Source organism: Phaseolus vulgaris, chromosome 5, assembly GCF_000499845.2.
Source record: "Phaseolus vulgaris cultivar G19833 chromosome 5, P. vulgaris v2.0, whole genome shotgun sequence".
Taxonomy (NCBI): domain Eukaryota; kingdom Viridiplantae; phylum Streptophyta; class Magnoliopsida; order Fabales; family Fabaceae; genus Phaseolus; species Phaseolus vulgaris.
The window spans coordinates 31,823,217-31,845,244 of NC_023755.2; the positions used below are offsets into that span (position 1 = coordinate 31,823,217).

Here is a 22,028-nt window from a genome sequence, read left to right on the forward strand (position 1 = left end):
AATGTGAGCTTCTTCTGCCAAAATTGGAAAATATTAAAGTCAGTGAACCGTTGTTGAGAAATTTGAGTATTGAGAAGCTTTTGATTGAATTCCGTGGGAAAATCTTGTGCCATTTCTTCCTTTTGTATTATTCCTATTCTTTAATTTGTTTAATTTTAAAAGATAATTTTAATCCTATGTATCTATCTTTTTAAAAACTTCAAAAATGTTGATTATATTTTCAATTATATTTTTAGCTTCCATTAATTCTTATTTATTTTTCATAAATAAGAGAACATTAATAATGAAGTCATACAAGGAATTAAAACTATAATTTTAATGTAAGTTAAGCTACAAAATGAAGTATAATTTAAACTATCATTTTTTAATATTATCTACAAAACCAATTGATAAGTTTTCATTCATTAGAAGAGTTTATTCTACAAAACTAACACTTGTATAATCCATCAAAATGTATTACATTATATTCAATATAGAATTAAGATAACTTACGATATCTAAGCCTCAATTTTAGCATTATTCCCCGTGAGTCAAAGTCTTAAACAAATTTTCATTTTATGCCACTTGGAGACACTTCACTCAACACTCATTGCTCAAAACCATCCTCTAATGATTATTCTCAAGGTAATTTTTTCCAAGATATCAACAACCAATTTTGATATTAATTGATAAGCATAGAAGCACTTGTGTAACCCACCCTTAAAAGATTAGCTTTTGATGGTGGATTCCCCAATGTTTGAATGTCTATCAATTCAGAGTTTTCACTAATAGAAACTTATCACCAAAAAGGAAGTTGAGTAAAGTGTTTAAGGGTAAAAGTTAATATAGATGTAAACTACAAGAAACAACATTATGATAAAGACTTGTCTAGTAAATATCATTACAAAAGTGTCAATACAAAAGACAAAAAAAAAAGATATATGACAAGTAACTAAGGATGAAATTAAATAGATTGTCAACTGTTAGCTAGTTACGTTTTTTTTTCTATTTTTCATCAGCAATAGCTAGTTACATACATTTTCTTACGACAAATTTATAAATATAGATCATGGATAAGCATTAAAAAAATGCTGAAATATGAAACTTCAAACCAATGTGAGAGCATATTCAATAAAAGTTTCTTATAAATTTTTTTACCAATAAGAATATTATTTTAATCTGGATCTCATGAAATACGATTTCCTTAAAATGAAAAAAATTATTTATATAAGAAACTTTATTTATTTTAAAGAATTTGTTTATTGGATCTACATTAGTATACTATTTTTATTGATAAAAAAAATCCATTGAAAATGCTCTTAACACAGTTTGTTGTTTGAGTCACTTGGTGCCATTACACTGAATTCTGTCCAATGCAAACTAAGCATGTATTTATTTATGATGCAATGATGCAGTCAAGTAGAAACACTTTTAGGATTGCCATTGGACTCAAAAGATATGACAAACGACTAAAAAATGACCATAACTTCATGTTGGACAGTAACAAAGGAAGAATAAAAATAAATTTTGTATTGAGAATAAAATACAATTAATGTTCATGGCCCTTCCAAATTATTTACATACACTAGGCATCTGCGATAAGGTGGCAGAATGAAATTACAAAATTTGTATGAGCAGAAGAAACATTCAGTCCTGAACATGAGAAGAAAAGGTTGAGCACCAAAGGCAGTGTGATTTCATATTAAATGTAAAACTTGGTCACTTAAACATATGCTAGACTATGACGTTGAGCAGGGTCAGTTGATCCTATTGACATAGAGAGTGAAGAAAGGTGTCTAGGCAGGGGGTAATGGCCGCCGGCAAGTTGGACACTCCATCTTTATATCCATCCATCTTTGCAAACAGCCAAAGTGGAAGAAATGATCACAAGGTGTCACCTGTGTAACACTCTGAATTAGAACAGGTTCATGTTGTAAAACTGTAATTTGAATTGAAAAAATGATGGTTATACACTCCTCATATTTCTTGAGATGGCACACTAGTAGTCTTTTCTTGGTACTACAGGATATAATGTGTTTTTTTTTGGATAACTCCAAGTGTCATGTAAATTATTTCAAACCATTAAAAGGGTTACTATAAGGGTTAAAAAGATAAGGCTATATGGTATGAAATATTAAGAAATGAGAGCAAGTTGAGTAATTTATTCTTCATATTCATAATCACTTACCATGCAATCATTAGATCGCTGGGAAATATCAATGGCTGTCATGCAAATCACACAGTCTGTAGCATGTCTTGTTTCCTGATCAAACCTCCTATAATAGCTGTATTTCTCAGGGAGAATCTGCAAGCCATGAAGATGAAACATTCATGCAAATTCAGAATGAGAAAAGAAAACAAAAATGCTGGATGATTATTTAAATTCACTTAGGAAAGCCTAGAACCAGTTTCCAAAACAATGAGGATAATGTAATGTTATTACTCTTTGCAACATAATCATGCTTAGGTTAGGGTCAAGGATGTCTATGAAATGCTTCAAATTATTAACGGAACCTGGTTACAACTAAAATATAGAATAACAAGTATTTTCCCATTAAATGGGGTTTGGTACATGAAGCAAATGATGCGATGCTCGGTTTGAGCTCAACCTTTTAGAAGAGGCAACTATATTTAAGAATTGTGAATGTGTTAATGGTTATTTGGTTATAAAAGTATTGAGAAGAGGTAGTTGGGACCAACCTGACGAGGAATGAACCAACGTGACCCAAGATAGTGCTGAAGTAGGAGAATTGCAGCTTGAAGTCCAATAAATACAGCCAAACAAACACACCAGGTCTTGTCTGGCTCTATGCGCATGAAGTTGTTAGGGCAACCAAAAATATATAATGGGATTGCTAGCCTAGTGACGGTTATCCCTAAGATATAATGAGGATGCAATGGTTTGCGCGAATCGCGAATAACATTGGTGATTATCTGAGGTATCCAAAAAGAGTACATAAGAAGAAGAAGAGGTCTCAAATAATTATGGAACTCATACATGAGTAGAATGCCTCCCAACAAGATCCCATCTGCATAAGAAATTAAGCTGTTAAATTTGAGCCCCTCTTTTTCAGAAGAAAGAATTATTTCCATTAGTTGAAACAACAAGAAACAAATAGCTAGAGTTCTTAGGCATTCTTCTACAGTGGAATATACAACAAGAACAAAGTAGGTGAGGTCAGTTACATAGATTACATGACATCATTTTCCTCGGTTAAAAACCAAAAGTTCAGAGGTATTGATAGAAAATATGTTGGAGAATATTTGGAATGAAAACACCAAGAATCTAAGCTATAAAAAGGATTAATTTGAATGAAAACATATATATGCAGCACTACGAGATTTATTTACCATTCCTTAGCTCATTTATAATAGTGCTTGGTGACCCTCTGTTAATGCATGGTGTAAGTTCATAGGTTTACGTTGGCCCAAATAAATAGCAAAAAAATACATTAAATTTATTGCTTGTTTAATGGCATTTTAAAGAGCAATTCAAATGACAAAAAACATGAAGTTATTAAAATTTTAAGCAAGCATCATAGTTTTTCTATTCTGGTATAAAAATAAACTAAAGCTGTAATTGAATCTTGATCAGTAACACAGCAATAAAAGTAGTTTAACTCAGGAAATAAAAAAACTTGATCATGCATCCTAGAGAGCCAATGACACAAAGGAAAACTCATGTTGAAGAGATCAGACAAGCATTTAGCAGGACAGAAAATTTAATTCTAGATGAGTACTTACAGAAACGACTGTATAAAACTGAAAGTTCTCGCCTCATTGTTTCCCAACCTTCACCATTACTCAAAGGCCTACTTGCCTTCCAGATTGCAAGGAGATATCTCATCTCAAATATTGAGAAGACCACAAACTTGAAAAATGCAGCAGTTGCAAAAGCATTAAACAATGATTCTGCAGCGCAGGAAGCAGCAACAACCATTCAGCAAACAATCTTACTACTACAAAAGAAGAATAATCAATCACTAAAGAAAAAATGACAATTAATTGTTCTGTTACATTACGCATTACAACAATCAACGAAACACAGCACAACATATTCAATATGTATCAATAATCCTCTTCCCATACCATGAACAACCCCATCCCAGCACCCCCTAAAAATGTTGAACTTTTAAAAGGAAACATATTTAAAAACCCTGCATACAATAATTATTTTAGATGCTGTATACTGTAATATGTACACTACAACTAAGAGTCGTATCAGGGACTGAAGAACGGGTAATATATCTGGTTAGTATTGGAGTATAGTTTTACTACTGTTGTTTGTAACTAGAACTTTTATTTTTTCTGAAAGACTATTGACAGACAGCATTTATCGGTAACTAACTCCTTGTTAGTTACAGGTTGTTAGTCTCTCTATATCACCTATATATAACTGACTTCACTCTATTGTATTTTGGCTTTCAGTTTTTCAATAACACAATACAGTTTCTCTTTATTCTAATAGTTAGAAGGTGCAAATAAGGTAATAAATAGTGGAGGCATTGGATTGTTCAAACTGGAATCTTCTTTCTATAGGGAATGGACTAGTTTTTAGGTATGAATGTTTGGGATGCTTACACTAATGTCACAAGGTAAATTACTTCTAAAGCCTTCTGGTTAAGTCAACAAAATTAAGGGCACAGAAAAATAATACTAGAGAGCCCTTTTCCATTTAGAAAGGAGCTTCAATATATTTTTCACCCCAAAACTGGTAGAGTCCAATAACATAATGGATTTATGTTTGGGAGGGGAGAGAGAGAATAGTCAGTAGAGCAACCTCAAGTTGTGAAATTCATAACTTACCAACTAGTATTCCTGCAGTGAGATGCAAAAGGCAAAGATAGGCATCCATTATTGCTTGCTGGCCAATCATTAGTATTGAAACTTTAGCAGCACCCTGTAAAGGTATATCTAAATCATATTCATCTTCTACAATCACATGTACATTTTTAAAAATTTATGAAATCTATGGCATGTGAACTTTCAAATAGTTTTTGGTACATTCATACCAACAATTGAAATTTTTTATATTGATTCCATTAAATACTAAACCTACGGCAGGTGAAATTTCAGAAAAAAAATCCAAAGCAAATTCTTACAGATTGAGTGCTGCTATGCTCCATTTGACGAATTAATAGAAGGACTTGCAAGAAAGAAACCTGACATATGTACATTAAGGAGCTCATGCCATAACAGATTGTGACAGAGACATAAAGCTGTAAGAATATTCATGATTGAAGGATACAAAAGTAACCACCAAGGTATAGTTCACTGCTTTGTTATAGTAGACCTCAATTTTGACAGACGTTGCATTTAACAGTAATGGTGAGAAGCAGTCCCCATCATCATCCGCAGAGGGGCTCTCCATTAACCCTTCTAGATGAAAATGATCATGTTCACCCTCTGTAAGAAATAAAGTAACAATTTAGTAATCAAAAGAACAACAATATAAAAAGTAATTAATCCACATGAAGAATGCACTCAATGGATAAAAAATGGTTAAAACTAAGCGATGCACATATAATTTTACATTCATATACGTAGCAATTGGTAATACTAAATCTGATGAAATGTTTCATAATAGCATTGGATTCATATACTGTGGACAACAAAAAATGGTTATAAAAGAAGTTATTTTATTAGAAATGGAAAAGAGTATAATCGAAGATTATAAGAAATCCTTCTAAACAAGATAAATAATACAAAAAAAGAGAAAATTATAAGTGTAAAAGAGATCCCCAATCCATGTATATGACGTACTCCTTACTTTAGAAGAAAGTATTCATTTGCAGGGAGAACACAAGTACCGTTATTTGATGATGGCAAGCGTGAAATCTGAGCAGCAATTTCAATATTACAATGTTTCTCCGCATCATGAATCAGAGCTGCAGTAACCAATATGGGAAAACACCAAGTCAATGGTGTAACTACAGCTATAACTAAAAAAGGAGTGGGGTGGGTGGCCTTCAAAAGTATACTGGTATTTAGAAATATTACAATGTTTCCTTCTCCACATTTTATCTCGCGAAGAATCTTGTAGTACCTGAGATGAGAAAACTCCAAGCTGTGTGTACAAAAGCCATATTCGAAGCAAATAAGTATTTCTGAATGCTAACTTTTTTTTATAATAAGAGACAATTGTTTAGTCAAAGAGGGAGAAATACAAGTAATTTGAAGGATAAGGGAATCCTCCATACAAAAAAAGGAAACACAACGTAATGGTGAAAAGGACAACATCAATGGAGCAAAGCTGGTCAATCTGTTTGCATATTGTTAAGAAAGCCCCACTATGAAAGATCATTTTTGTTTAAATTCACATAAAAATATTAAGGATTTGCTACTCTCTTCAAATGGATTTGTTTAAATGAAGAAAGATGTACAACTTAAAATATTTACATTCGTGTCCAGTTTAAAGAACCCAAATATGGTCCTAACTCTTAAGCAAGTTTTTAAGATGATAAAGGATTCTAACATTTGGAAATTTTAAATAATGTTGCTACTGGAAACTTTAAACTGCAAGATTGCACTTCGTATGATGAGAATCTTATTAGGGTATTTAGATGGATATATTAAAACATAGATATTTTGATTTCCAGCTCCAAATGTTTGACAGAAAATATGAGTAATCCAACAAAGCAAGGATCAGCATTAACTGGCAAGCTTATGACTCTAAAAAAATCAAGCCCGTGAAAATGATTAAATTTTTTGGATAGAACCTATTCATTCTCCTTGAAATCTAGGACTAGGAAATATCAATGAAAAAGAGTAAAAAATGTCTAAAAACAGGAAGATATTGATCACCAAAATCGAAGTGCTATTAAGATTATTGTAAGCCATGAAATGTAATCAGATTATAAACTTTCAAAGATCAAGGATGCAAGAAGAAACATTGTTACCAGATGATATGGATTAGATAAAATATAATCTTCATTCTGATTCAACTCCCCTTCTTTTCCACTGCAACATGAGGAAACAAGAGAAACTCTTCAGCACATTCAGATATTGTAAGCTTTACTCTATGGAAATATAGGCATTTCAGTTGGACTCAAGGATTGAACACACCGAAACAGTTATATTCTGTGGTTTGCAGGATATTAAGTGTACTACTAGAACCTATTAGAAGATTTTAGAGATCTCTTTTGTAATCATTATATTAGGGTTAGAGTTCTCTATATGTAGAGGCTGATGTCTATTTCAAATCAATCAATTGAATACAAGATCTTCTTCCATTCAGATTAATCCTTTACAAGTTGGTATCAGAGCTCCCAGGATCTTGGGGCCCCTGCTTCTGCATTTCTTCTTTACCGTCTTAGCTACGGTCCCTTTTTAGGGTTTCTTGAAGTGCACCAATTTCCTTTGATTACTGAAGTTGGTTACCAGAAGTGCACCCAACTTGTGGTTCTAGCACTGCTCTTCCGCCGCCATTTGTCACCGGCAGTGGCAGAGCTTTGTTGTATGTCCTTGGTCTTCTCAAAGAAACAAGATTGATTGCAAGACTACTAGAGTTCCTATAGAACAAAACCATAGAATTGGGAGTGATGAAGGAGGTTCTAATGTAAATAAAGACCATTATCAAAGACTTGTAGGGAAGCTCATTTACTTAGCTCACACCAGACCTGACATAACATATGATGTGAGTGTAGTTAGTCAGCTCATGCAAGATCCAAGGGAGAGACATTTACAAGCTATGAACAAAATCCTTCAATATTTGAACAGAAGTCCAGGAAGTGGATTACTATTCAAGAGGTATGAAAAATAAAAAAAATGGAAGTGTATATTGATGCAAATTATGCAGGGTCTTTCACAGAGAGGAAATCTACCTCAGGATAATGCATGTTCTTGGGTGGAAAGTGGGTGACTTGGAGAAGTAAGAAACAAAATGTTGTTGCAAGGTTTAGTACAAAGGCTGAATTCCGAGCTATGGCACATGGGGTGTGTGAATTGTCATGGTTGAGAATTATTCTAAATGATCTTAAAGTGGCATGTGAAGAGTCTATGATTCTTTTTTGTGAAGTGTTTTGTTACTAGGATATTAAGTGTACTACTAGAAGCTGTTAGAAGTTCATAGAAGATTCTAAAGATTTTGTAATCATTACTTTAGGGTTAGAGTTCTTTACATATAGAGGTTGATGTACTGTTTCAAATCAATCAATTAAATAAAAATCTTCTTTCACTCATATTAATCCTTTTCAAGTTATTATGCTGCCATAAAATGGTTTATAGATCAGATTTTAAGAACAGTACATCAACTACAAAGGGTTTCCTCCTAATGAGGAATTTCCTCCTAAAACACCACAAATAACAAACTGACACGTCAATAGACTATCTCCTGCAGGCCTGTCATATCACATATATATAACATGATAAGTGTCACACCATAAAATTTAACTGCTAAATACAGAATTGCTCAGCCTACATTTTTTTCTAACAAAACCTTCAATGGCCTCAGGCCATCTCCCTCAGCAGGTTCAAACAGAACTTGGCCTATTAAGTTCATTGCAAACAGAATTTGTCTATCAAATAAACAAAAAAATTAAACAAGTGCAACAAAGCACAAAACTGATTCAAGATGAAATGTCAAATTTGGACAAATATAAGTTTTAAATTTTAAACAATTGAGACAATATAAAGTTATAAACCAATTTGAGCTCGATATAAATTTGGTCTGCACATCACATTGATGATATCCATGACATTTACCTGTTGGCGACCATTCGAAGCTGTCTAAAAGGCCATATGTATACACCTTCTATTCTGATTTGGGCACCACTGACATCGTATTCATTGTCAAACACATCATGGAATATAACCACCCCCTAATGCAAAACAAACGAAAGAAAACAATAAACTGTTATAGAAGAATAAGGACAATTTTACCGAGACAGTAAAAATAACAAGGACATGATTGAAAGTCAATCATTCTTCACAAGTATAATACTACTATTCTATAGTGAGATGAAGTCAATTGTTTGCTTTAGGATATACACAATATAGAGTTCAGGCTAGATTATTGTGCATGTGTATGTGAATATATTAGAAGTATGAAAAAATAAACTTGGCTCAGCAACTGAGACAGACGCAGGAAACAAAATGATACCCAAGACCCCTACAGATTTTTAACCTCTCTAACCATTAAATATGAATGCAGATACTTGTCCAAATAAGTGTAAAACGCACTACAATGACAAAACTAAAAAACGGCATTTTCATTCAATGGAGAAGGGCCATAAAAGTTTTAACTGTTCGTTTTCAAAAAATGGAGAAATTAGAGATGTAATGTTAAATGAAAAGATGAAATTAGAGATAGAGAAAGCAAGAGATGAAAACCTAAAAAAGGGTTAGCCAAAATTAGAGATGTAACTTTACTAATAATCACATGTCACATACTTACATTTTCAAACAAACTAGTGTACAAAGTTCATAATCATCAGAACTCCGGCATTAAGAAAACAGATAGATAGTTTCTCTAATCAAGGTCAGCCTGTTTCAAGTTTGACTTATTAAGAAAGTGTATCTATCATGCGTTATAAATTTATAATACTCCCTCTCCATTTAGTAAAAACACTTAAGCATCCATAAAAGGCCAACCTAATAAAAAACACACAAGCTGACCTCACAAGGGCAGAAACTACAGTTTAGTAAATGAAATAATATAAGAGTGATTTTAGTTCTTCAGACTAACAAAATGACAAGATTCATAGGAACTTTAATATCTTCAAGCAACTGCAAAAGCCATTAATATTTTAAATAAATGCATAATAAACGAATAAAGATTTAAGTAGAACAAATAAGAAAATATACAACATATAAAAGCTGAATTCCTGTGAAATTAGCAATACAGTTCAACATCTCACCTGAACATAATGTACTCCACTTATCTTTGTAGGAGTAGTGACTAACTCAATTACAGAATTGCCATTTGTTTTTCTGATGTTTGGAAATCTGGAAGAGCCATTTGTGGTATCCAAAAATTTCCAATTCCCTGCATTTCAAGTGGTAAACATACAAACATCCTCAGACTTCAATCAACTTATAAATTTATTCCACATAAAGATAATGGACAAAGTGTTTATTCAAATATGACACCATTTAGAAATGAAGCATATTTCAGTAAATTTCACAGAATTACTTTCAAAATTACATGATTTTTCCAAATGTCTTAATTCGTTTAGTTAATTTGAGGCAACATGCAGCCTAGTTTAAGCCTGGATACTGCTCCCTCAGCCTTTATTATGCTCTGTCCAATGATAGCAGCTTAAGAAATGTAAAACATAGGCAAAAAGGTAACCATAGCATTTAGCAACATATTTGATCCCAGAAAAAAAGAGAATTAAAGTATTAACTAATTCCAAAAAGCAAGCAGACACAGAAAAGGTTTTTTAAAGGTCAATAATATTATAAACCAATAACTTCTTGATAGCTCTGAGTTAGTTGGTTATCATTCAATCATAAATCATAAATCCTCTGAACAGACATCAGTGAAGTATTTGTTCAGCAAGGTACTTACACTAAAAAGAACCAACCAAAGCTACAACTCAAATATAACAGAAAATCACACATACACTAAGGTTAGTAATGATTACAAACCTTTGTAAGTTCCTGTTATGTTCCACTGTGAAAATGGGCCTAAATTGCTCTCGTCCTTTCTGGTAAACAGCTGCTGAGAAAAGTAATACATCAACAACATACAAATGAAGTGAGTTCACCTTCAGTCAGATTTTGACTCAATCATAACAATCCCAATTTGTCAATTCAAATAATTTCTAATCATAAGTCAGTGTTTGGGAAAATTAATATCAGTAAAACTAAAGAACAATTGAGTGAAAATCCTTGGATGTAATGATAAATCAGTAAAAGTGAAAAGACAACAATATCCTCCATCCTTTACCATAAACCAGATTGCAAATGTATTATTTATTTTTCATTTGAAGATTCAATGTTCTTTAGCTACCTTTTATACATCTTCTAAAAACATTGTTTAACTACAAAACTGGGCAGAAAGGTACTATTCGGACAGGAAAAAGAAATTTTACAAATGCCCAATACCAATTATGATTGCTCCCAATATACAAATCTACAATAGCATATATATTGATATAATAATGAATGGTCTTGGGGTTAATGAATTTGAGATGAAATTTCATCTCTGGACACCTTATGAGTTACATGTGAAAGGTAAACTCAAATGTATGACTATTTTATGCAAAAAGTACCATGTAAACCCCCAAAAAACATACCTAAAGCACACTGGCATACAATTCTATAAATAAAAATTTAAGTACCTTGTCAACGCAGCACTTTCCTTATTCTTTTCCTCACTCATTCTCTCCCAATAGCATGTATAAACATTCTGAACAAACTAAATGAACACCAATCACTCTTCTCCCTAGGTTGAAACATTCTAAACACGCTCAATTAACATCAGTTTTAACAGAACTAAACTTCAAATTTCCTGTTCCCAGTGTCTAGTCTACTTTCACAAATCACAACTGCATAAAGCAACAGCAGCTAATGCAATCCCTGACTGATAACAATTAAAAACGCAGGCACACATCTTCAACATTACAACTTCAAGAAAAAAAAAATCAAATGCACGTGCATCCTAATTATTCAATTAACATACTCATTAAATAAAACTGAAATTAAAGACAAGCTCCTAAACAAACCTCGTCATCCCAGGACCTAGTTCTCTCCCTCAAGGGTCTGAGACCCGCCACAGGATTAACTAACAGTAGAACCACCCACCACCCAACTGCAATCTGAAACAAAAATCCAAGCCCCCTCCTCCTCTTCCACAAAGAAAACTGCAGTCTTTGAGTGGCAACCATATCAAATCCCCAAGATTCAGCTCCAATTCAAGGACCCACTTCTCAGTCGAAGCTGAACAGAGGGAACCCAGGGGAAAAACCCAAGACCCACCATAGCAAATAGCTTAAAAAGGAGCCAACGATAAAAGGGTTGCTTCAAAAGAAGTCAAAAGGGTCAGGTGGAGCTTGATCAGATAGAGAAAGCGAAAGACCAACGACTTAATTGATCACCAAATGCAATTTTTGAAGCAAAAAAGATGCCTTCACCACCTTAGCTTTGCACCAAATTTAACTTAAGTTGTACTAATCAACGATCACTAGTAATAACAATTAAAAAATTATGGTTTCGGATTTTGGTTGGAGCAAACTTTTGCTTCTGAGAGATTGTCCCAGAGTTGGTTGTGAACTAGTTTTCTGGGTTTTGGTCTTTCTAGTAAAAAAAACTCACGGTCTCCGCTCGGACATAAGCAACGCATTGCTCACGCTCTCTATTAAGGTATCATTCAACGCGCTAAATAGTATTACTTAATTATTTATTTTTGAAATTTTTTTTTCAACTCTCTCAGTATCACTCTGTACTGAAAATAATATTTATATTGTATTTTTCAACTCTCTCAGTATTTTTAAAGAACAACTCTGTGTTAAAAATAAATAAATATATTAATGGTGTATTTCTCCCATCTCAATGTAATAGGTACCATTAAATTAGTCTTTCTTTAATATGCCATTAATCTCGAATCAGAATTTTGTGACAAAATTATATGTACCAGTGTTCTATATAATAATGATAATAATATTTTTTATGTATTTAATTTAATTTAATATTCAGGTTTTTACTCGAAATTGTTTGTTTAGAATATTTTCTTACTTCTCAGTAACAATCTCGAAATAGAATAATATCGTTATATAAAATATTTATATAATAATTTGGCATCACATGTAAAGGTAGGTTAAGTCATAGATCATAATCCGTTCATAATCAATCATTGTTTGAATTATGGAATCATTTATTTGAAAAACCAGTCCAAAGAAAAATGTTGTGACACCTTTGCATGTATCTGGCAATCCATGATTTACAGAATAATACACATCCTTTTTGTATTATTGTTATTTTTTTTACATGACATTCAAAATTTTCAACATAAATTGATTACATAATTAATCAAAAGGTTATATATATATATGCTATTATAGATTGAGGTAGAACATGAATGTTTCTTGTTGAGTATTATGTTAAGGGAAAACATTGCAAAAAGTATAAAATTATTATTTGTCTAAGAGTCTCTAACTAACCTAGCTAGGTTGGGATATTCTTCACTTCAAAGCTTGACATTTAAGTGTTGTCATTAATATTCATCGTTCCAAATGAAACAAACAATATGGCAGGTAATTTGATTGTTTGTATGTCGTTGTCTGATGGCATTAATTATGAGAGGATGAAACTATAATTTTATATATTTTCTGTTTTGATCTGGAAATGCTTAGAACTAAACCTTTCTTTCATTTGTTAGTGTGAATGATTTCTCTATCTTTTTTAGTAAACTGTTTTTCAATTTTACATTATAAAAAGAAAATATAAGGCAAATTCGTTCTACATCTCCTCCATACCTTCTCTTTCTAAGTCCATATTTTTTTAATTCCAACTTTACACTTCGGAATATATATTAGAGTTTTCTGTTAGTTGTAAAATTGGTTACACCTTACTATAATATCTAATTTTGGATAGTACAATTCTGAAGGTAATTTTGAATCCATAAATATATTATGAATTGTGTAATTCATAATACATTTTAAAATTACATTTTGGATTGTATAATCTGAAAGGTATTTTTTTATCCAGAAATAACTTTTGGATTTTACAATCATATATATATTAGTAAGGAGTATTACGAATTCTACGATTCGGATTTAAAAATACCTTTCGAATTTTGTAATTTGAAATTAATTTTTTTAAATAAAAAATATATTTCAAATTGTAGAATGCATAAGGTATTTTCGAGAAATATCTTCCAAATTCAACAATACCATGAAAGCCCAAAAAAATTATGGATTTTTTGTAGGGAGTTTTTTCTTGCACCTCTACGTTTTTTCTTCCTGCACCCTCACAATATTATGCAAAGACAAAATTATCCTTATTATTTTCTAAAAACCCTAAAACACACTATCCACACTCTTTCTTCTTCTTTTTTCTTACGCACACCACATTTGTCTTTCTCTATGACGACTTCATCTCATCACAGAGTGAACCATGAGGCACGTTTCACTTGGTGGTGGTTCAGTGGTGTCTCTTCATCTCATCCCTATTGTTTTTGTTTTCCATAATCATAATTCCACAACATAGTCCCGGATTGAGTGATCCAAAATTTTCCTGAATGAGTGTGTTCGAAAGTTCTCCGGATTGAAATGCATTTTGTAACATAATCCTGGATCCTAATTTCCAAGAACCTAAAAATACCATAATTATCCAACCTCTTGAAAAAACTCAGTTCTTGCCTCTAAAAGCTAACTAATACTTCGCTACTCACTCTTACACCTTACTCCGTGTAGTTAAAATGAATCTTCACCAACTGGACCAATCAAAAAATAAAAATAAAAAAAACGATGAAAAAGTAACTCTAAACTATGTCCTTTTCAAATAAAAGACCAAAACTAGTTTGGGAATTTTAAAAATTATGAAGGTATTGGAAAAGAAACGTAGGCGTGCAAGATTTTTTTATTTTATTTTATTTGGATCCGTGAATAGAGTGACGATACATAGATGAATTCGAATCTTCCAATCATTGGCTTAAAAAAATAGAGCAATAACGGGATCAATGGATAAAACTCAAATAAATATAAATGTGAGGATGTCATGTAACCAAATCACGATGTTATCAAGTGTCACATAGAAAAAATATTAAAGTAGTTAAAATGATTTCATCAGGATTAAAAATAAAAGTTGTATACTTGACAAAACTATAAACAAAACAAAATATATTCAGATTAAACAGTAAAATATAATATGTTTATAATAACAAAGTAGTTTTTAAGAAACAAAATGTAACATATTTATAGAAAGGAAAACAAATATTTATGACAAAATAATATAGGTTAATTATTTGTTTTCTTATATGGATATGATATATACTTAAGATAATAATGTATTTCTTTTTATATTTTATTATTATTATTATTATTGTCGGTATATTTATTATTATCATTTTTTTAATTTTTATTTTCACTATCATCATTGTCATTATTATTACAAGTGGGAACACAGACACTGACGTAAATGTGTATCAGTATCTGTATTTTTTATTTTTATTATTTATATATAATTATATTTAATATTAAAATTAAATAAAGGATACACACTTATATTATCGGTATAAATTTATAGTTTATTTTAATAAATACGAATACATGTAGGAAGACACATAAATTTTATCAAAACATAGCTAACATAATAGTAATATAAATGGTAAATTTACCGATTATTCAATTCAATTTTATTTTGATTAAATATAAATTTTAATCAAATTAAATAATTTTTACAATACAGATTGCCACCAATAAAAATAAAAATATAGCATGGAGCACTAATAACATTTTTGTTAACTGCATTTTTTTTATTGATTGAGTCAAATGTCAAATAGATGTCAATCTCATTTATGAAACAATATTTCTCATATAAATAGTGTTGCTTCTCTTTTCTCTATAATTCTTCTTCGTGAATTCATTTTTCCTTTCTATTTTCAACATTTAGTCTTCAAATTTGTGTTTGTTGTTCTAGTGTTGATATTTTATCACTTATATTTTCCAATTCGTTATGTAATCTATTAAAATATGGAAAAATATTAAACATCAAAAAAATATTTAAAAAATTATAAAAATTAAATATTTATATTTACTTTTAATTAGATAATTTTAAAATTCTAAATAATTTTTTTACATAAGAGTATATAATTTTTTAATACTATTTTTTTTGTAAAACTACAGTAAAGAAAGTTAAGTTAGTAAATAATAAGATAAACATAGAAGGGTGTTGATATATTAATTTCAAGTAAATTTCATATTTGTTGACAATATTAATTTTATCTGCTAAGGAACTTATGTAATATTTCTTTATCATAAAATTTAAGAAAAAAAAAGAGAAAACACCCTAAATATGAAATTGATAAATTTTAAATGCAAATGATAACATTATAAAAGATTTTCTTTAACTGATTTCATAATATTGTTTTTGCCGATAAAAAAAACCCACATATTACAACACAATAAAATTAAAAATTTATAACTATTAATAAAACATAAAAACATACTATCAATTTATTCCTAATCTTTATTCCTCTCTCCAATTGTTTTCTCTCTTTTTTCTTATAAATTTTATTATATTTTTTTTTTTGTAATATATCAGTTTTCCACAAAATCAAGATCTTGCTACAAAATTTTACATTAGTTAATTATCATCAAAACAATACATCAAGATAAACTCACAATTTTTTGTATGTTTCATTGTTACTTATAATAAAACAATTGTGATTAAATTTTAAATAAAAATGGAATTTGAAAAATGCCGATAACACTCTTCTAAAAACACTTTTTTTAATGGTTTAAATTTATTTAAAACTACAAATTCAAGATAAAAAATAATTAAATAGAATTTGAGTTTCATGTTTTTTTTTATAATTTTTAATATTTTATCAATTATGGGTAAAAATATATATATTTGGTAATAGTTAAAATTTATTTAAAACTACAAACTCAACCGAGAAAATTAAATAGAATTTGAGTTTCATATTTTTTTTAATAGTTTTTAATATTTTATCAATTATCGGAATTAAACCAACATTTTTCCATTAGGTCTATGCACAACCAATAATACATGACAATCATGAGAACACATGTGACACCATTAACCAATAAACTAAAAATTCATCCTCAATTGTTCAATCAACTTTAATCATGAAAAATATTATATACAAAAGAAAATAAATGCAATGAAATATGCTTCTATTTTATTCGCCTTGGACCCGTATAGAGACCCATTTAAATTGTTTGTTCCTATATTTCACATCAAATAGGTTACCGCTCTTAACAATGTTCCTTCGCGTTAGAACCTTGCGATTAGGGGAGTGAGCGTGACAGCTAAACAATGCCTTAGAGTTTAGTGTCTTCCTCTTTTTACTCTTTTCTAACTTAAGCTTATCCCTATTTTAAAATTATGAATAAGTAATAATAAACTAAGAAAAAAAGAAAAAAAAAGGGAGAAAAACACGATGATATACCTTCTCTATATAATGTTCTCTGGTAAGCAAACCTAATTTGAAGGTGGTCTTAGAATCATAAATTTATGAAAAGTTAAGATGATTGTAATATCGAAAATCAAAACTTAAAAGAAGAAAATATAGAGGAAGAACAAAGATAGAGAAATGGTTATGACAGAAAACTAGAAACTCAAATTGGAAGTAACTTTTCTATAAAATATGAGGAAATGAGAATATAGTTTAGTTAATGCTATGTATGATTTTTTTTTAAATCCATAAAATTGTTATCGAAAAGCATCTTATGAGGACTTTTATCATGTACCCTCAGTCTCCTCTTGTTGATTCCTTCTTATCTCTCTAGTCACATGTTTCAATCACAATCTCAGAAGACAAATGTCAATGTCAAATTAGTGTTTCACAAATTGAAATGCACATAAAGATAATCATCGGTTGTTGTGATGGTGCATGCAACTCCTTTTGTCGAGTCTTTCCCCTCCCTCAAGTCACAAACTTAACTTCAATTACAATTTCATAAGACAAAGGTCAAATTAGGGTTTCACAAAGATTAATCCAAACATAGAAAAAGAAAAAGAAGTGAGAATGAAATTATGATTTTACATGGAAAAGGAAAGGAAAAAGAAAAAAAAAGTAGGAAGTAGGGTAAATAAAGGATGTGGGAATTAGGCACGTGAAAAGGTAAGAGAGAGAGTGAGAAGTAGGATAAGTGGTTTTTGTGTAGGGAAAAATCATAAAAATTGTTTCTTAAATCAATTTTAATTTAAAAACTGCTACAAAGTGGAGAGAGAAAAGAAAAGAAAGTGGGAAGTAGGATAAAAAGAAGAATGTGAGAATTAAGTAGGTGAAAAGGGAAGAGAGAGAAGATGGAAAGTACGTCACCTGAACACAGTGAGTGTATCTTTCTCTTTCTTTCTTTCTTTCTTTCTTTCTTTTCTTTTCTAATTCTTTTCTTTTCTTTTTGTCTTTCTGTTGTTATTTTAAAATAAAGAATTAAGGAAAGAGTGGGAAAAATACTTTGCATATAAAAACTGTCCATTAATATTAATTTAAAAAAATTTAAAAATAATTTTATTTTTTATGTAATTCATATGAAATGACAAATACTAATAAAATGAGATATATTAAATAAGGGTAGAATTAGAAAAAAATCTGTGTACACCAAAAAACGGTTATAAAGAAGAATCATCTTTATATAGGCATATAGATTATTATTATTATTATTATTATTATAGTTGTTGTCTTCATTTTTTTATTGTAATTATTGTTAATATTATCAATTTTATTATAATTTTTGTCATCTCACTTCTTTTTTTCATAATTTTATTATTTATTTCCTTTTTTAAGAGTGACAATTTTAGAATATAAATAATTCATAGTTAAAATCTTATAACTAATTTGATAATAATTTAGAAATTATTTATTAATAATAGAAACTAATTTAGAAATCAAAATTTTTTTAGTCTCTAAAATAGTATCTAATTTAGTCAATATAACAACTAATTATGTTTAGTCTCTAAAATTGATATTGATTTCTGTTTAATGATTTTCTGGTAGTGAAGTTGAGTAGATTATAGAAAGAAAGTATGTTTTTGTTAATGAGTTGAAGATAAAAAAAACAAAATAACGGTCATGTTATTTTGTTAATGAAAAATATAAATGGCAAAATCCATAAAGAAAAAAAAACATTTTAAATACTCAATTCTTATAAGATACTTAAAAGAAAATTAAACCTGGTCACTTAAACCATCACAAACTATTATTACTACTATTATTGGGTATTTATCGCGATACACATTAAATATTGAAAAAAATTAATCTTATTTATATAACTTATAATATTTTTACTTGTAAATCTATCGTAGCCCATCCTAAATAAATACTTAACATTTTGAATAATGATATATAACATATATTTAAACATTATATTTATTATCATCTCTATATTTATTTTATCTTTTTTTTCTTCAAATTTTCACCGCTGATTTGAAGTTTAAAAAAAATTATTCAAATGCTAACCCTAAAAAAATATTGAGTAAAAAACAAAACTATACCCGTTATACTCAAAGATATGAGGAGATTAAAGACGCAAATAATGATAAAACAAACTAAATATCAGAATTTGAATTATAACTGTTTAATTAAGCTCGTTGTAACACGTGAATTTGAAAATGAAGATTTATATATTACTCAATTGAAAAATCATTAAAATAACATTTATTTTGCAAAGAAAAACTGTCAATTGATTTATATTTATCATCTTCAATCATGAGAGAATTAATGAAGCATGTGATGCTTCATATTCATACAATTACTAAAATATCACAAAATCTATTAAAAAAAGAATACAACAGATATTTTATCCTTTTTAAACTTAGAAGTTCTACAAATTTAATTAAATGTTGTTAAATCTTATTACCCTCCTAAAAATATATTGATTATCTTAACTAAATATCGTAAAACATATTCATATTATTTAGAGTTTATTTGGATGAGAGAATAAAATATTAATAATAAGGAATAAAAAAAAAAAAAGAAAGAAAGAAAATTATTAACAATTAAAGGATATAAAGGAGTTGAAAGTTTATAGAAATATTGATTTGATAAAAGTGAAAAAATGTTAACAAAAGTTTTTTCTGTCAAAGTGTAAATTATCCTGGAAATAAAACATTAAAATACTAAGGATATCACATGTTAATGTTATGAAAAAAAAATTCATTTTTCTTCCATTACTTTCACTTGTTTTTTTTTTCTTCTTTGGAGGGGTTGAAGAAATAGTGTTCTCAAAACTACGACCTTCTATATTACTATATTAAACACTCCAAAAAAGGAAGAAGCAATAAAGTCCTAATTAAATATTATAATAACAAAATGTCTTTAAAATTTTAACGAGTGTAAATAGTTATTTCTTAAAATAATAATATAATATTTTTTAACATATGAAGAGAATTTGAAAAACATGTGAGAGTGGTAAAACAGAAAAGAAGTGATATAACGTCTTTTGCATGGAATACGCAACTTTGAAACCAGATATCCATATATTATTCATAACGATCACCCCTAACCTTTCATCTTTCTCTTTCTCTTTCTCACTCTCTTCAATCCCAAGATTAATTTTTCTATCTCATGGCAATGGGGTACTCTAAGAACGGATTTCTCTTGCTCCTATCTATGTCCATTTTCTTTTCTTCACCATCTCCAGCAATGGCATGCACATTATTTCAAGTTGGTGGCAAAGATGGTTGGGTCCTCAACCCTTCACAAGATTACACTCACTGGGCCCAGAGAAACAGGTTTCAAGTCAACGACACTCTTTGTAAGTCAAACTTACTTCTCTTTTCAACCCTAAAACACTACACAAAAAATAGGTCTAACAATTGTTAAGATAGATTTGATAACTTCTTAAAAAATGAATTTAAAAGTTTTAGAAATAAATTTTAAATTTAATTTAGTAAATTGATCTTAATTTTAATAAATTTATTGTTTGCTTTTTTTACCTTAATTATGTCTTTTTGGCGGTGACATGCAGTTTTTAAGTATAGGAGTGGGTCTGATTCAGTTCTGGTGGTAAAGAAGGAGGATTACGATTCATGCAACACCAACAACGCCATCCAAGAGATGGACGGTGGTGATTCGAAGTTTACTTTTGTGAAATCAGGTCCTTTTTTCTTCATCAGTGGCAACGCTCAAAACTGTCAACGTGGTCAAAAGCTAACCGTCGTCGTTTTGGCCGTCAGACAAAACAAACACACTCACTCACTTTCTCCGTCAGCAACACCGTCTCCGGCGGAAGCCGAAATACCCTCAGAAAATGGGCCATCTCCTAGCTCGGATGTTAGCCCATCAGGCCCAACTTCTTTGGTGCCGTCTCTGCCCAAACATTCGAGCTCTACGAGGTTTAGGAGTTCGGTTGGTGTGGCTTTGGGTGTTGTTAGCGTTGGGGTGGGCTTCTTCTTCATCCCCTTGGGCTAGTTTTCATGTTAGTGGGCCTCTGTTGTAGATACACCCACTTTGTTTCTTGACAAATCTGTTTGGGCTTTTGAACTTTGTTGAGTTTGTTTTATCTTTCTGAAGTAAAAATATTGTTTTTGGTTTTTATTTGGAATATTTTTCCTGCACTTCTATATCTTTCCCTTGCACCTTCATTCCTTTTATTAATTTTAACAATATCATTTTAAATATGCTGAATAGTGGGATATCTTATTTTTCATTTTCAAGTAATGGTGATTGTTTGAGGTGACTAATGGTTAATGTCAGTGATAAAGATAAATTTTGTGATATTTTTAATGAGATTGATTGTGTTTTTCTTCTTTTATTTATTTTTTTTCATTTTTTTGGAAGTCTTTAAATAGAATAAAAAACTATAGAGATACAAAGATGAAGTATAAAACTAAAAAAAATTATCATCATATTACAGAATGTTGAATACAAGAATCTTCTTGTCAATCTTCTTACAAACTTTCAAACTATGGGAAGAGAGATATGTGATGGAGTGTAATTGAAATTATTTAAAAAAATAAAATTATGTTTCTTTTAAAGTTATTTAAAATAAAATAAAATTAACTTTCCATAATTAATAAGAAGAAGTAAGAGGAGTGTATAGAGGCAAAGGGAGAATTTGCCTTTTCATTTTCGAGCACCACTATCCCTTGGACTGAAATATCATCATCTACAATAAATTTCCTTTGAATAAAGTTGGATGGTCTATTTTGGTTTGTGGCCAACATGTTGACGAGTCGTCACAGAGGTGGAATTGTGGTTGTTGTCTTTCGGATCAGAGTTGTTTTTTTGGGCTTTATCATTTTATTATTCATAATATTAAAATTTTAGAATAAATTAGACATATTATTTTATTTATTTTAAATAATAAGTATATTGTTTAATTAAACTATATATAAAAATCTAATTGATAGCGAGGGACTAAAATACACTAAATTCCAAATTAATAATTTTTTAATATTTTACTTTTATTTACTTT

The 22,028-nt window shown here is 29.8% G+C and overlaps 2 protein-coding genes across 3 annotated transcripts; one reads left to right on the forward strand and one right to left on the reverse strand.

Moving 5' to 3' along the window:
• Positions 1-1,485: 1,485 nt before the first annotated feature.
• Positions 1,486-12,282, reverse strand: LOC137835452 (transmembrane E3 ubiquitin-protein ligase FLY2-like). Of its 2 annotated transcripts, none has more exons than XM_068643973.1 (14): positions 11,649-12,282; positions 10,570-10,642; positions 9,837-9,964; positions 8,683-8,798; positions 6,879-6,939; positions 5,980-6,046; positions 5,790-5,867; positions 5,228-5,385; positions 5,082-5,141; positions 4,786-4,879; positions 3,724-3,891; positions 2,680-3,008; positions 2,168-2,284; positions 1,486-1,877 (listed from the first exon to the last, which is right to left on the reverse strand). In XM_068643973.1, the coding sequence occupies exons 1-14, from the start codon at positions 11,808-11,810 to the stop codon at positions 1,776-1,778; spliced, it is 1,713 nt and encodes a 570-aa protein (XP_068500074.1). In that variant the 5' UTR covers positions 11,811-12,282; the 3' UTR covers positions 1,486-1,775. The 2 variants fall into 2 exon arrangements, with proteins under 2 accessions (XP_068500074.1, XP_068500075.1); XM_068643974.1 differs by having other exon boundaries at positions 10,570-10,639; positions 11,649-12,278.
• Positions 12,283-20,182: 7,900 nt separating this feature from the next.
• Positions 20,183-21,022, forward strand: LOC137834324 (early nodulin-like protein 3). The gene is made up of 2 exons (XM_068642383.1): positions 20,183-20,366; positions 20,580-21,022. Exons 1-2 carry the CDS (start codon positions 20,183-20,185, stop codon positions 21,020-21,022), a joined length of 627 nt encoding a protein of 208 aa, XP_068498484.1.
• Positions 21,023-22,028: the final 1,006 nt, after the last annotated feature.

Excerpts from the sequence above, each read along its gene's own strand:
- LOC137835452 (XM_068643973.1), bottom strand. The coding sequence starts at position 11,810 with ATGGTTGCCACTCAAAGACTGCAGTTTTCTTTGTGGAAGAGGAGGAGG. Across the intron at positions 6,047-6,878 it reads TATCTAATCCATATCATCTG|CTTGGAGTTTTCTCATCTCA; the intron begins GTAACAATGTTT and ends TTGTACACACAG. Across the intron at positions 1,878-2,167 it reads AGCGATCTAATGATTGCATG|GTGACACCTTGTGATCATTT; the intron begins GTAAGTGATTAT and ends AGTGTTACACAG.
- LOC137834324 (XM_068642383.1), top strand. The coding sequence starts at position 20,183 with ATGGGGTACTCTAAGAACGGATTTCTCTTGCTCCTATCTATGTCCATT. Across the intron at positions 20,367-20,579 it reads TCAAGTCAACGACACTCTTT|TTTTTAAGTATAGGAGTGGG; the intron begins GTAAGTCAAACT and ends GGTGACATGCAG.